The sequence below is a fragment of the Lithobates pipiens genome, unplaced genomic scaffold (genome assembly GCF_037356315.1).
Source record: "Lithobates pipiens isolate NorthernLeopardFrog02 unplaced genomic scaffold, aLitPip1_a1.2 Scaffold_27, whole genome shotgun sequence".
Taxonomy (NCBI): domain Eukaryota; kingdom Metazoa; phylum Chordata; class Amphibia; order Anura; family Ranidae; genus Lithobates; species Lithobates pipiens.
Genome location: NW_027507788.1, coordinates 116,559,887 through 116,575,370, shown reverse-complemented (window position 1 = coordinate 116,575,370; position 15,484 = coordinate 116,559,887). Strand labels below are relative to the sequence as shown.

At 45.6% G+C, this 15,484-nt stretch overlaps 1 protein-coding gene across 2 annotated transcripts in view; it reads right to left on the bottom strand.

Annotated features, from left to right (window-relative positions):
- LOC143934084 (E3 ubiquitin-protein ligase CBL-like) overlaps positions 1 to 15,484 on the bottom strand; it is a 175,547-nt gene that overhangs the window by 12,827 nt on the left and 147,236 nt on the right. For both annotated transcript variants that reach the window (XM_077457392.1, XM_077457393.1), the window contains one exon: positions 6,598 to 6,762. In XM_077457392.1, the coding sequence (XP_077313518.1) occupies positions 6,598 to 6,762 (165 nt within the window). The remainder of the gene's footprint in view (positions 1 to 6,597; positions 6,763 to 15,484) is intronic.

The following is a 15,484-nucleotide window of genomic DNA, read 5'->3' as shown; positions in this document are numbered from 1 at the left end:
ATGAATATCAATATTATAACATTAGTGGATGGAGTGTATTTTCGCCATGCTTTTTATTGACTGACATACACTTCCTCAGGAGTTGTTGAGAGCTAAAATCTGTAAACTGAGGCGAGTCCAATAAACAGTTAAAATCGTAAATTAAATCCTATGTGCATCTATCTGTTTTTTGCTGTAAAGTATATTTGGAGGGGATACGGATATATAAATCTAGATTTCAAATGACCACAAGAGGTCACTCTTCACACTACGAAAGTCTGCCTCTGTTGTTCACTTAGCCTGTCACTACTAATCAGTAAGGCACCCCTGCAGGGGTATTCCATAGATGTCCTGTCCTTGCTTGGATCTGCAGACAAGATTAGATATGCCTCTTTGCACATATTAGTCCTGGTCCATAGTGACCACTTGAAAGGTGTCTATCCAATGCAGACATGCTGCATTTTTCTGCACTGAATCTCACACCAGCGTTGTGGTGTGAGCGGGGCACATAGAAATCCAATGTTTTCCAAGAGCCTCTGCAGTGACTGTTTATCCAGTGTGGGAAGATCCCAGTCACTGTACATAGAAAAACTAGCCTCAGATGTACTGGACTAAAATAATAATAATACCCAGTTCTAATGTTTTCCGTTTCTTGAAAAACACAACTTTAAAGTGAAAGTCAAGACTGCACATTTATGGGTTAATTTACTAAAACCAGTGAGTGCGACATCTGGTGCAGCTCTGCATAGAAACCAATCAGCTTCCAGTTTTCTTTTTTTTTGTTTGTTAAAGCTTAACCACTTGCCGACCGTCTCCTGTACATATATGTCGGCACTTTGAAGATGGATATCTCGGTAACAGCAGCAGCTGCTGCCACAACCAAGGTATCCATCTCTTCAGGAGCCGGTCGTGTTTACGATAATGGTGGTCTCTGCAGCGGATTCGCCGTGAGATCACCGTTATTGGTGGCGGGGAGGTGCTACCCCCCTTCCCGTCGCTTACTAGAGCCAGCCGCAGCGGTAGAGGCGACCGGGACCTTTCCGTGGCCGGGTAGGGAGATGAGTGAGGGGAAGATGGCCCCGACCTGTCTCCATACTATAGCAGGGCGGAAGCAACGTCAAAACGCCACTCCCGCCCATACGTCCTAAAGGGGTATTTTTTCAATATCATCTTTTCAACTGACAAAATCTGGGTTTTTTTTGTGTTTTTTCGCATTTTAGTCCAAATATGAGATCTGAGGACTTTTTGACCCCAGATCTCATATTTAAGAGGACCTGTCATGCTATTTTCTATTACAAGGGATGTTTACATTCCTTGTAATAGGAATAAAAGCGACTCATTTTTTTTATTATTAAAAAACAGTGAAAAAATAAATAAAATCAAGTAAAATAATTAAGAAAAAATTCCCCCGTCCCAACAAGCTTGCACGCAGAAGCGAACGAATACGTGAGTAGCGCCGCATATGAAAACGGTGGTCAAACCACACATGGGAGGTATTGCCGCAATCGTTGGCGCGAGAGCAATAATTCTAGCCCCAGACCTCCTCTGTAACTCAAAACATGCAACCTGTAGAATTTTTAAACATCGCTTATGGAGACTTTTAAGGGTAAAAATTTGATGTCATTCCACAAGTGGGTGCAATTTTGAAGCATGACATGTTGGGTATCAATTTACTTGGCATAACATTATCTTTCACAATATAAAAAGAAAAATTGGGCTAACTTTACTGTTGTCTTTTTATTTTTTATTTAAAGTAGTGATTTTTTTTCCCAAAAAAGTGCGCTTGTAAGACTGCTGCTCAAATATCGTGTGAAAAAAAGTATTGCAATGACCGCCATTTTATTCTCTAGGGTGTTAGAAAAAATAGAATTTTTGCACCGACTGTTAAATCCCTTTCTCTGAAGTTCATTGATGGACACAGCAGCTCTTCTTGACCTTAGGGTTATATCGCCCCTTTAGGACAGGACTAGGCAGAAAGTGTTAAAAACAGCAACACTTGCACTGTACCAGGGGGCAGTCCTACTGGCTATAATCCCTCACACTGCATCCAGGAGCTCAGTTCGTCAAAAGCAGTACAAACCGAAATAGGAGGGGTGTGTGCTGTGTCCGTCAAACTTCAGAGAAAAGGATTTTACGGTGAGTACAAAAATCCTATTTTCTCTACCATTCCTTGATGGACACAGCAGCTTAGAGACGTCCCCAAGCAGTGTGAAAGAAACGAGGGGTGGGAACAGCAAAAAGCCACAGCTCCTCAACGGCGGAGTTGCAACCTTAAACAGCCACCTGCAAAACCTTGCGGCCGAAGCAAGCATCCAAAGATGCACTCACATCAACCGTGTAACATTTAGCAAAAGTGTGAACGACTAGGTCACCGCCCTACACATCTGAGAAACGGAGGCTTGATGTCAGAAAGCCCACGAGGCACCAATTGCCCTGTAGAATGTGCCGTGACAGGAAAGGGAGGCACCCGTCCCCTTATGGCATAATCCTGAACTACAGTCTGTCGAATCCACCGAGATGGTGGCCGATGAGAACGCCAGTCCCTTCTTTGGACCAGCCACCGAACCAAACAGCGAGTCCGACCTCCGAAAAAGGAGCCGTAGCAGACAGATACACCCACAGAGCCCGGACCACGTCCAGGGAATGCAAAGCCACCTCTTTAGGGTGTGACGGCCGAGGACATAAGGATGGAAGCACAATGTCCTCATTTAGATGAAAGCCCGAAACAACCTTTGGAAGAAAAGAAGGCTGCGGACGCAGCAGCGCCTTATCCTTGTGGAGGATCAAGTAGGGAGACTGGCAAGACAAGGCCGCCAACTCAGAAACCCTCCTGGCAGATGTAATGGCCACTAGAAGGACTAAGAGTGTCAATAAGGGAATCTCCCTGTTTTCAAACTGCGGTTTCTGAAGCACCGAGAGCACCAGATTCAAATCCCACAGAGGTAGCAGTGGTTGAACCAGAGGGGCCACATGTCGAACCCCCTGAAGAAACGTACTCACCAAGAGTCGCTGAAAAAAGACAGCCAAAGCTGATATCTGCCCCTTAATAGTGTGTATGCAAGTTTCTGATCCACTCCTCGCTGCAAAAACAGCAGGATTCTGGAAAGTGAATATCCTGGAAAGTGACGCCCCTGCAGCCTCTGTGACCATGTGGAGAGGCACCGCCTGATTGTCCGAAGCTCCAGTACATTGATCGTCAGGCGGGATACTTCCTGGGTCCACTGACCCTGGTACTCCCCAAACTCCCCCCAACCGGTCAGGCTGTCGTCCGTTGTGATCACTGTTCAATGAAGAGGAAGGAACGACTTCCCAGACCGAAGGGCCGGTGACCTCAGCCACCAGAGCAGGGAATCCCTGACTAGCTGGCTCACCCGAATTTGACAATCCAGGGACAACAGAGATTTGTCCCATTTGGACAGTATCTCCTTTTGCAAGACTCAAGTGTGGAGTTGCGCATACGGTACCTCCTCGAAAGTGGCTACCATGAGACCCAAGACCCGCCTTGCAAAAATGCAGCGACGACCACCTGCGGGACACCAACAGCTTTACCACAGCTTGAAGAGTCTGCAACTTGTCCAAAGGGAGAAAGACTCTTGCCTCTGGGGAGTCCAGAAGCAAACCCAGGTACTCCAGGAATTGAGTCGGCACCAACACAGACTGTATGTTCAGTACCCAAACTCCCGAAGAGTTTGCATGGCGATTGCCACATCCTCCCTTAATTCTGAGGCGGAAGCTGCCCTCAGAAGGTCGTCCAGGTAACCCACAATTGTGATCCCTCGCTGCCTCACCAAAGCCAAAAGGGAGAGCTACAAATTGGTAATGCTCATCTCAGACTGCAAATCACAGAAAGCTCTGATGCTTGATGCATATGGGGACATGAAAGTATGCGTCCTTGATGTTCAGGGATGTCAGAAAATCCCCCTGATGGAGTGCAGCAACCACTGAGCGAACTGATTCCATCCTGAACCTTTGTACATTCACAAAGCTGTTGAGGGCCTTGAGGCCCAGGACCGGACGGACCCCTTCCTTCTTTGGGACTACAGATTGGAGTAGAACCCCTGAAACCTTTTCGGTGTCGGTATAGGTACTATCACCCCGCACAGTAGCAGGTCCTGTACTGCCCCAAACAGGGCCTCCCGACGAGCCTGAAGATGATGAAGGTTGGAGGAAAAAATGGCGGACAAGAAACAAACTCCATCTTGTACCCTGAGCAAACCAGGGAGGCCCACCGAGCTGCAAACTCCTGAAGGCGACCCCCCACCCAAGTAGGGTGGGGGCAAACCTTCATGTGGTAACAGATTTGCTCGCAGGCTTGCAAACATTTGGAGATGTCAATTTCTTCAGGAAACTCTTCTCAAATGGGTAACGCACCGCTATGCGGTTTTCCCCACTCCTTGTAAATACTTATCAAAATAAGTTGGGTAAGGAAACACCTTAGATTGTGGGACCCAAAAGGGACTGACACCTCTGTAGATGGCCCCATCATATTCTCCATTTTTAGGATATCCCACACTGCTGTAATAAGTGCTCCTACAATCGCCTTTTCCTGCGCTGTCCCGGGACACAGAGTCATCCTCACTGTCTGAACGGTCCTGGTCCACATCCTCCGATACATCAGAACAGGGGCCGCCAGTCACAGCAGGGCCTGAGTCTGAATCAAAGCTTTCCCCAGAAGACGGTGGGGGGAGAGGGCATTTTTTTTACCCCCCTTGTACCCGCACGCCACTTCCACCCCGGCAACAAAGGCCTCCAGGACCGCCGACACCGCCAGTTGTAATCAGAGGATTGCCTGGGGAAGAAGAGTCAGCTTCTGGCGCCATGCTGACCCACACTCGCCTGTCACCACTTAGGGACCCAAGGCAAGTCACACAAAAGTCCACCCTCCTAGCTGCACAGACAGAGGGGCCCCCCGCAGGACTCGCCACCCTGACCCACGTACTGCGCTGTGCTGCTGTCCGCTCTCCCCTGTGCAATCCACGAGGTGTCTGTGTAGAAGCGCGCTGTTCTAGAAGGAAACAAGCGCCCAGTGCTAGAGGCAAAACCACCTGAGGCTACTAGAAAATAGCCGCCGGTCGCCTCAGCAAAAAACGTCTGAGAGCACCAAGAAAATCACCGCCAAACTACCACAAAATGGCTGAAGGCAAAAAGAACTAGCTGTGGTACCACAAAATGGCCACGGCCACAGGAAAATGGACGCGGAGCGTGCAGCGGCCTCCCCACATGGCTCAAACAGCACAGACACCCACAGTGGCCCAGAAAGAATGGAAAAGGATGAGCGGACCCCCAACACCCAGCGCAGTCCCCTGCTAGGACCCAGAGACCCCCCCGGCCAGGTACGTGCACCGCACCCCCATGTGCCCAGTCAGACAGTGGCCCATAGCTTGCGGAGGAGGGAAGGGACAGCGAGAGACCCCCTATTAGACCTCCCAGGGAATGCCCAGCTCCTCCAGCTTGCCGAGACATGTGAAACCATACTTGCCCCTCCTGCAGGAACTGCTGGACGCATTCCAAAAGACAGATCCATCACCCGAGCAGTACGGGGTGGCTGCTGGCCACGGCACACTGTGACACAGACAGCAGTAGATCAGGTCATATGTGTGCCCCAGAGCAGATAGCTCACCGGCCACCCCTGAAATAGATGGGACATGTCGTGGCCGACCCAGCGCGTAGCTAGGGCCTGCTCATGCTTAATGGCCAGACTGGGCAGACTACAAGGATCTATATTATCCAGCCTGTCACCCAGCCCGGCGGTTGATTGAAAATCACAGGAATTAAAAATGCAGAAAAAAATTCCCAGAACCAATGGTCCCATTGGGAGCCAAGTTCTTCTCCTATACTAGGCAGAAAAAAACAGCTGCTGGATGCAGTGTGAGGGGTTATTGCCAGTAGGACCACCCCCTGGGCGGTACTGTGCAAGTGTTGCTGTTTTTAACACTTTCTGCCTAGTCCTCTCCTAAAGGGGCGATATAACCCTAAGGTGAGGAAGAGCTGCTGTGTCCATCAATGAATGATAGAGAAAAAACAATATATAATGTTTGGGGTTTCAAGTAATTTTCTAGCAAAAAAAAAAAAAACGGTTTTAAACTTGTAAACACCAAAATCTCAAAACAAAGCAAGTCCTTAAGTGCTTAATTGAACAAGCTGATTGGCTACCATGCACACCTGCACTAGATTTTCACGCTACAGTTTTAGTAAATCAACCACTGTTTTGAATAGCGTTGACAGAACCTCATATTTACATTGCTGTCTGAAGCCTAGTTGAAAGGATTCTCCCTCCGTGAAGGGAGGAGAAATCTCCCACATGGCCTACCATCAGTTTTGACAGTTTATGTCTGTGGATTTGTTATTCGGTAAGGGCTCATCTTTTATTATCACAGTGGAAGGTGCACTTTGGGAGATTTTGTCATCTATTATCCTATGAGATATGAATTCAAAGATTTCTTATTATTTATTTTATACTGTTCACAGTTAACAAGTTAACAGTGCAGCAATCTTTGTTTTTCATATGTTAAAGACCAAACTTACAAAAATCACAATATCCCCTTTTACGTAGGGTCGCTAGATAATCTGGAAAGTAATTCTTTGAGTAATGTAAGGCTATCTTATATATTTATGTACCTGCTCCAGAATCTCTGCTGGTAGTCGCGGAACTGAAGGTAGGTACAGCGTTTGAGATATCAGAAAGCGTTCGGCGAGCCGGGGCCATTGGCAAGTTTGACTTTGGTACCTCATACCCATCATCTTCATCCTCAGGTCCATTGCTTGACATGGCAGCGCACTCTTCTGTATTTACAAGGAAAAATATTAAAATATAATTTCTTTTGGTTTCACAAGATTGGTTATCAGAGCAGATGTCTAATTCTATCATATAAAAAGTCTAAAAGCCACAAACTGACTTTCAGTAAAGCAGAAAAAAAAACATCTATGTTGTACTTACAGTAAAATTATTTTCTTTAAGTCCATTGAGTGACACAGGAAATCTTAAAATATTAGTGTTAGACTGTCAAGGTTATGCCCCCCCATTTACAGGAGAAAAGGTCACTGCCAACAAAAAAAAGCTGTAGGCCAGCACAGGATTACCCATCCCACAACCATCATGTGGGAACCTTAGGGGAAGTATCAGGTCAGAGATGATGAACTCAAAAAATAAAAATGAAGCCTTCAGCAGCTATGCCATTAAAGTCAACAACCATGAAGTAGGACAGCATAACTGTCCTTGGGACAGAAGAAATAGAGCATCTGTCAGGAGTTTTATACGGTCAGCATACTACATTCATCTGGGGTAGTCTGGAGCAATAGGAAACACAAGAAAGCTCTCTCTCAATCCTGACTAAGAAGGACTGGAAAAAAAAAAGTATATCTCAGGGTGTATAGATGCCAAGGTATCCCAGAGCATCCAATGCTTCTGCTAAGGAATGGATGCCAAAAATTTCAAATCTGCCCTCCACCACCCCCTCAAAACAGCAACACAGGTCCTAGAACACCTCAGGGTGATGAGACCATTCCCCCAGGTCTAGGCACTGCTGAGGAAGAGCACTGCCAATTAACAGACAAAAGAGCAGAAACATGAAGTTCCATCAAAGACATGATCCTAATGAACTGTCTTGCTGCGATGAGACCTCTGAGAACTCAGATTGATGGATGCCAAAGCTGTGGTGGTGCCTAAATGAATACAGATCAGTTGACCGCATGATCCAACCCTGTGAAGACAGCCAAACTACTCAAAGTTCCAGGCTGGAGATCAAAAAATGAGACAGCTGATGTCCAAGTCCCCTACAGCAAAAGGGCATCCAGGTCTCCTCCCCAGCCCAACAGCTGGCAACCATTAAGGGGGTCTTCCAGAATACGGGAATAAAGGATCTCATCAATTCAAAAGTTGGCTATTAGGATGAGCTTGCATTGTTTGTTCTGAAACCAAACCATGGAGCCATAACTCAATGGTGTCATGAACATTCCCAACCCTTTGTAATGTCAGCTGCTGGGAAGGCAATGGAAAGGGAAGAGAATCCCCCTCCCTCATTCCCCATCAACTATCCCTGGTATTATTTCCTATAAATTTTAGTATCCAATTATATTTTATGCATTTAGAACGGCATCTAGCTTTTTTTTGTTAAACAATATACTGAGCTGGCCATAACACGTTCTTGAGGGAGTCTATTCCACATTCATACAGCTCTGTGAAGAAGCTTTTCCATATGTTGAGGTTAAATCTCTTTTCCTCCAGACGCAACGGCTGCCCCTTTGTCCTCTGATGACTTGAACATGAGTAACACCAAGTTTACTATATGGACCACTTATGTATTTACAGTATAAAGATTGATCATGTCCCCCCCTTAACCACCTCTACTCAAGAGAAAAGTAGATGTGCATGGTGAGGTGCAACGCAGGTTTTCATATTTATGAAACGTGCACCAGGAACAGAGCGTGTATCACCCATTTACTATAGCGATTTCGGCGCACAGAAGAATGCAATCTGTGCGCCACTATGGACATGGTGCACAGCATCTTCAATTCAATGTTAACAGAAGATGGAGGTGCCAATATTATGGGGTGTTGTGAGACACCAGTGTTTTTCAGAGCAAGCCTGCTCTGCCTGCAAATACGTTTAGAACTGCGCAAGATCAATGTAAGCACGGCGCATGTACAAGAGGCTCTTGTGCTCATTCAAATGAGTTTGTTCACTGTGCAGCCAAAATCTTAGTAAATGTCAAGCGACGTAAATGCAATTGCGTAGGTTGAACGGACACACCTCTAAACTTGCCATTTTATTTATTTATTTTTTATGCTGGTTCACCTTTATGTATTTAAGGAGATTTGCACACAGGTCATTTGAGCATGTTATGTTAAAATTATGTGAAAAGACTCTCGCTCCTCTAAAAAGGGCATTTAACCTTCCCCCTCTGAGGCATACGATTTCTTTGGAGTAGCTTTTGCTTTTAAAAGGGATCGCCACTCCATTCTCCAATGCTCGTCTCCCCCTTCTAACACCTTGGATTTCCATGGACTAACTTTTGCTTTTAAAGGGGAACTCCACACTCCACTCCATTCTCCAAAGACTGAACTGCTTTCACCAATCCAACCCACATCCTTTTTCGGAGCATACAACAGGGCCAGCTAGGAAAGGTGCGAGAACGATTGTCAACCCCCTCCTGAACCTAACAAGGCCACATGCATTCAACATAGATGGCTGCCTTTGGGGCATGTTGGTCTTAGCCCAATACCAACCACAGAGCACCTTGTACACACTAGTTTAAAGGGGCTTTTCACATTCCATAAAGCCCTCCACAACTCCAGCCTAGGGTTGTGTAGAAGAGGCCCTTGATCCCCCTGAATATGGGAACGAGGTGGTTGACTTTTGGGGTGCCCAAGCCCTCCTGCCCCCAAGCATCCACCCCCCTTTAATGGGCTGGCTTTCTGTGTGTTTGGCTATGGGTTTGTTAGTATTTGGAAGGGGCACAATAATTTTTTGTTTAGGGTAGAATTTTTCACGTGGGGCTTCTCATTTTAAGCCCCAAATTACCTTGTATGGATTGGGGTTATTTTGGTGTTAAAATCTTGCAGCTGCAGTGTATATTTGTAACTTTTCCCTAAAGCCATACATCTTTGAAGCATTTTGGATACATGCTACAGATGCAGCATTTTATAGGCAGCGTAAGCGCCCCAACCCCCCCAAAGTTTTCTAGCTTTTCATTCATTTTGCATTTTTAAAGGGCACTTCATTTTAAGGCCAATAACAAGTAGATAAGTTAGTCAAGTTTTTTTTCCGCCTTCCTCTGGATCAATTGTGGGCATAAAATTGGGTATTTGGATTGTACGATTATTTTTTATTTTATTTATTTGTTTTTAAGGTTGAACTGGATGGACTTGTGTCTTTTTTCAACCTGACTAACTATGTAACTAAGTGGGGACTAGCAAAATTAACAAGTCAGACTGCAATTGTATTTTCCATTTTCCACAGAAATATTTTTAATGTTGTCAATGTGTGTCGTTTGTAGGTTGTTTCACTTTTATTTAATTGTCTGCATTATTTTGCTAAATCTTCCCCAAGATGTTGTAACCAATGTTTAAATCCTTAATATATGTCCGTTTGTGGGCGCACTCCTGTTAATTTCCTTTGCAAAATGGTTAGACCTCAAAACCATATTCTGTTAGTGTCTCAAATTAACATACATTTGGTTTCCTTGCTTTTTTTTACAAGCCCTATTTTGTTAACAAAAAAATTTTGCTACACATTTTATTGGTTATATGTTTTGTTAATTGTCAATCAACAGATTTCCCAGCTGCAGCTTAACCAGTTTGCTTGGCATGACAAAACAAAAAAAGTGTGATTTTGTCTAAAAGCTATTTTCCTGGTGCCTTCATGGATTGTGCATATGCTGCCATGGATAGTCACCAGGAAAGGAAAATTACAGAGCGGTAAGTATTCAATTTTTTATTTTAGAGAAGCGGTTCACAGCCTCAGTCCTCAAGTACCCGACAGGACATGTTTTGGGAATTTATCTAGCTAAAATAGCTGTCCAAAATATCAAGTCATTGACTGATTTAAAGCACCCGTGCAAGATGAAGGAAAACTTGCAATCATGGCCTGTTGGGGTTCTTGAGGACAGGGTTGAGAAGCACTGAGCTAAAATCTAGCTCAAGACAATCCTATTCTAATTGTGGGCATTTGAGGGAAACCAAGTGAGTGTTAGAACCCCGTCTTGTCTTTTTTTATGTTGGGCTTTGTGTCCCTTTTCTGAAAATTGGCTTCACTTCCTGTCACAGCCAAACTGGCAGGGTTTTACCCTCACTTACTATGTCTCTCCTTGGGGACACACAGGTCAATCTAACTAGTGTCCCCATTAGGCAAATTGCATTCTAGCACTCTGTTGTGTACACCCCACATTATCAGGCATTTTGGAGTTTATTAACCACTTAACAACCGCCCATTGCCGATTAACGGCTTCAGGGCGGTTGTTTAACTCTGAGAGGCCGTTAATTAACGGCCTCCCAGAATTCTGCTCTCGCGCGCCCCCTGGGGCGCACACACGAGATCATCCGTGACCGCCGGGTCCAGTGGACCCGGCGCATCACGAATCACGGTAAACGGAGTGATCACTTGTAAACAAGCCGGCGTCATGTTATGACGCTGGTTCATCCCTCCCCCTCTCTGTACCGATCGGTACAGCGGAGGGGAAAGAGATCGGTGTTAGCAGCGCTGTGGGCTGCATCTGCAGTGCCCACATCGCTGCTCACCGAATTTAACCCCTCAATTCCCTGCTAATACCCTGCAGTACCCCGCCATACTCTGCAGTACCCCGCCATACTCTGCAGTACCCCGCCATACTCTGCAGTACCCCGCCATACTCTGCAGTACCCCCCCAATACCCCGGCAATACCCCTCACCGCCCTCCGGTGCTTCTACCAACTCGCCAGTACGATCAAAGCCAGAATTTTTTTATTTTTTTTTATTTCAGGCTTCCCAGCCTAGAGGTGAGATGTGGGGTCATATTGACCCCCAGATTTCACTGTAAAGAGGACCTGTCACCCCATATTCCTATTACAAGGGATGTTTACATTCCTTGTAATAGGAATAAAAGTGATCAAAAATGTATTTTTGGGGAAAAAAATGTCAAACTAAAACAAAGTAAAATGAACAATAAAAAAAATAAAAAAAATTTAAAGCGCCCTTGTCCCCATGTGCTCGCATGCAGAAGCGAACGCATATGTAAGCCCCGCCCACATATGAAAACTGTGTTCAAACCACACATGTGAGGTATCGTCGCGAACGTTAGAGCGAGAGCAATAATTCTAGCCCTAGACCTCCTCTGCAACTCAAAACATGTAACCAGTAAAAAAAATTTAAAGCGTCGCCTATGGGGATTTTTTAAGTAGCGACGTTTGGCGCCATTCCATGGGCATGTGCAATTTTGAAGAGTGACATGTTCCATATCTATTTACTCAGCATAACTTCATCTTTCGCTTTATGCAAAAATTGGGCTAACTTTACTGTTTTTTTTTTGTTTTTTTTAAGCACAAAACTGTTTTTTCCCCCAAAAAAAACGCGTTCGAAAAATTGCTGCGCAAATACCGTGTGAGATAAAAATTTGCAACGACCACCATTGTATTCTCCAGGGTCTTTGCTAAAAAAAAAATATATAATGTTTTGGGGTTCTCTCTAATTTTCTAGCAAATAAATGATGATTTTTACATGTAGGAGAAAAATGTCAGTATTGTCCTGGGTGCTCCAGAACGCCTGATGGCGCTCCCTGCATGTTGGGCCTCTGTATGTGGCCACACTGTGTAAAAGTCTCACACATGTGGTATCGCCGTACTCGGGAGTAATAGCAGAATGTGTTTTGGGGTGTAATTTGTGGTATGCATATGCTGTGTGTGAGAAATAACCTGATAATATGACAATTTTGTGGAAAAAAAAAAAATCTAAGAATTGTGGGAAAAAAATGACAACTTCAAAAAACTCACCATGCCTCTTACTAAATACATTGGAATGTCTTCTTTCCAAAAAGGGGTCATTTGGGGGGTATTTTTACTTTTCTGGCATGTTAGGGTCTCAAGAATTGAAATAGGCCGTCAGTCCTTCAGGTGTGATCAATTTTCAGATATTGGCACCATAGCTTGTGGACTCTAACTTTCACAAAGACCAAATAATGTCCACCAATTTGTACTTATTTTTACCAAAGATATGCATTAGTATACATTTTGGCCAAAATTTATGAAGAAAAAATTACTAATCTGCTAAATTTCATAACAGAAACAAAGAAAAATTCATTTTTTTCGCAGAATTTTCGGTCTTTTTTCTTTTATAGCACAAAAAATAAAAAACAGGTGATTAAATACCACCAAAAGAAAGCTCTATTTGTGTGAAAAAAAGGACAAAAATTTCATATAGGTCCAGTGTTGCATGACTGAGTAATTGCCATTCAAAATGTGAGAGCACCAAAAGCTGAAAATTGGTCTGGTTATTAAGGGTGTTTAAGTGCCCAGTGGTCAAGTGGTTAAAGGCAAATCCACTCTGCAATACAAGTGCACTCGCTGTAAATCTGAGGGAAAGCACTAGTGATTGCATCCCTCTGCACTCTATCCCCAAGTAAAAATAAGAAAGGATTTCATTTAGTTTAACTTTGCAAAGACACATTCCTAAGTTCAACTATGCATGTCGATGGCCCATTTAGACCTTGTTTAACCACTTCAATACCAGGCACTTAGATACCTTCCTGCCCAAGCCAATTTTCAGCACTGTAGCAATTTGAATGACAATTGCACGGTCATACAACACTGTACCCAAACACATTTTGTATAATTTTGTTCCCACAAATAGAGCTTTCTTTTGGTGGTATTTGATCACCTCTGCGATTTTTTTTTTTTGTGCAACAAATAAAATAAGACTGAAAATTTTGAAAAATAACAAGTTTTTCTTTGTTTCTGTTAAACCTTTTTTTGTAAATAAGTAAGTTTCTTCAATAACGGGCCCTAATGGGCACCGATGAGGTGGCACTGATGACACTGATGGGTGGCATTGCTGAGCATCACTGATTTCATTTGTTACATGATGGTGCCAGTCAGTGCCCATTTGTGAGCACTGATTGGCACAGATCGGGCTGTCATTTGCACATGTAGATGGCCATGGGGTACATACCTGGCCATCCACATGTTGCCCCCTTCCCTGGTGGTCTAGTGTGGGCATCCTGTCAGACATGAGTGAGGAAAACCCGATCAATGGCTTTTCCTGTTTACATCATGATCAGCCGTGATTGGACATGGCTAATCACATGGTAAAGAGGCTCTTTACCAAGATCAGTGTATCGGTGTGTCAGACTGACCTCACGGACACCACGACCAATCGCTGCGACGCATGCCCCAACAGGCGTATGGCAGCTGTTATCCTGAAGGACGTCATATGACGCCCAGTCAGGATAACTGAACCACTGCCCGGCCGTCATTTTGCTATAGGCCGGGCGGGAAGTAGTTAATATAAAACACCAGTTGCCTTTCACTAGAAACATTTTTCAGTCCAGTCCTGGGAATCTGCAACTGCTTTACTATTAATTTCCCTAAAAATTGGGTTCCTGCAGCTAGATGTACAACCGCTGTGTTTGTGAGATGCGCAACTGCTATTTGCGCGGAGGTATGTACCTGTGGCGCATATCTGGTTCCCGGAAGTGGTGACCAGCACACAGGAATGACTTCACCCCCTACAGGAAGTTGCTTGTACTGCTGCTTTTTCTGCCACCATGCCCCGCTCACTGTTCTGAAGAAGAGATGATCCTTATTTGAAAATGTTTTTTTTTTTTTTTTTTTGGGGTGGCGTTTGTGTGGGTCCCTAACACACATTCATACATATTAGGGCCAATTTAGACAGGATCCGATTTACCAACCAGCATGTTTTTAGAGTGTGGGAGGAAACTGGAGTACCTGAAGGAAACCCACACGGGCCCGGGGGGAGACATGCAAACAGGCAGATGGTGTCGCGGGCAGGATTCGAACCAGTGACCCTTTTTGCTACTAGGTAAAAGTGCTAACCACTACACCACTGTGCTGCCCAAATATAGATCTATAGACGTAGGCTCTTGTGTCCACCAACAGAGAGAAGTTGGGTAGATGCTAGGGATGCACCGAATGTTTTTTTTTGGTGCCGAAACCGATACCGAAAATTAAAAACACACTAGGCCGAAAACCGAAATCGAAACAGCACCGATACCGAAAATGACTTTTTAAAAAATATTTTTATACAGGAGGTGGTCAGAGACTGGCGACATGGTACAGGAGGTGGCCAGAGACTGGCGACATGGTACAGGAGGTGGCCAGAGACTGGCGACATGGTACAGGAGGTGGCCAGAGACTGGCGACATGGTACAGGAGGTGGCCAGAGACTGGCGACATGGTACAGGAGCAGGCCAGAGACTGGCGACATGGTACAGGAGTAGGCCAGAGACTGGCGACATGGTACAGGAGCAGGCCAGAGACTGGCGACATGGTACAGGAGGTGGCCAGAGACTGGCGACATGGTACAGGAGGTGGCCAGAGACTGGCGACATGATAAAAGAGACAAGTGCAGCCAGTGTTGCCCCCAATGAGGCAGCCAGCGATGTCCCCAGTGATGCAGCCAGCGATGCCCCCCCAGTGATGCAGCCAGCGATGCCCCCCCCAGTGATGCAGCCAGCGATGCCCCCCCCAGTGATGCAGCCAGCGATGCCCCCCCCAGTGATGCAGCCAGCGATGCCCCCCCCAGTGATGCAGCCAGCGATGCCCCCCCCCAGTGATGCAGCCAGCGATGCCCCCCCCCAGTGATGCAGGCAGCGATGCCCCCCCCCAGTGATGCAGGCAGCGATGCCCCCCCCAGTGATGCAGCCAGCGATGCCCCTGTGCAGCGAAGAGAGCAGTCTGGTTGAATAGGCACGGACAGGTGATCTGTCTATCAAAGTTCCCCGGACAAGGGGGAGGGGCTGTGTGTGACGGCGCGCGACAGGGAACACACAGCTATTGAAATTAAAGCTATGATGTTCCC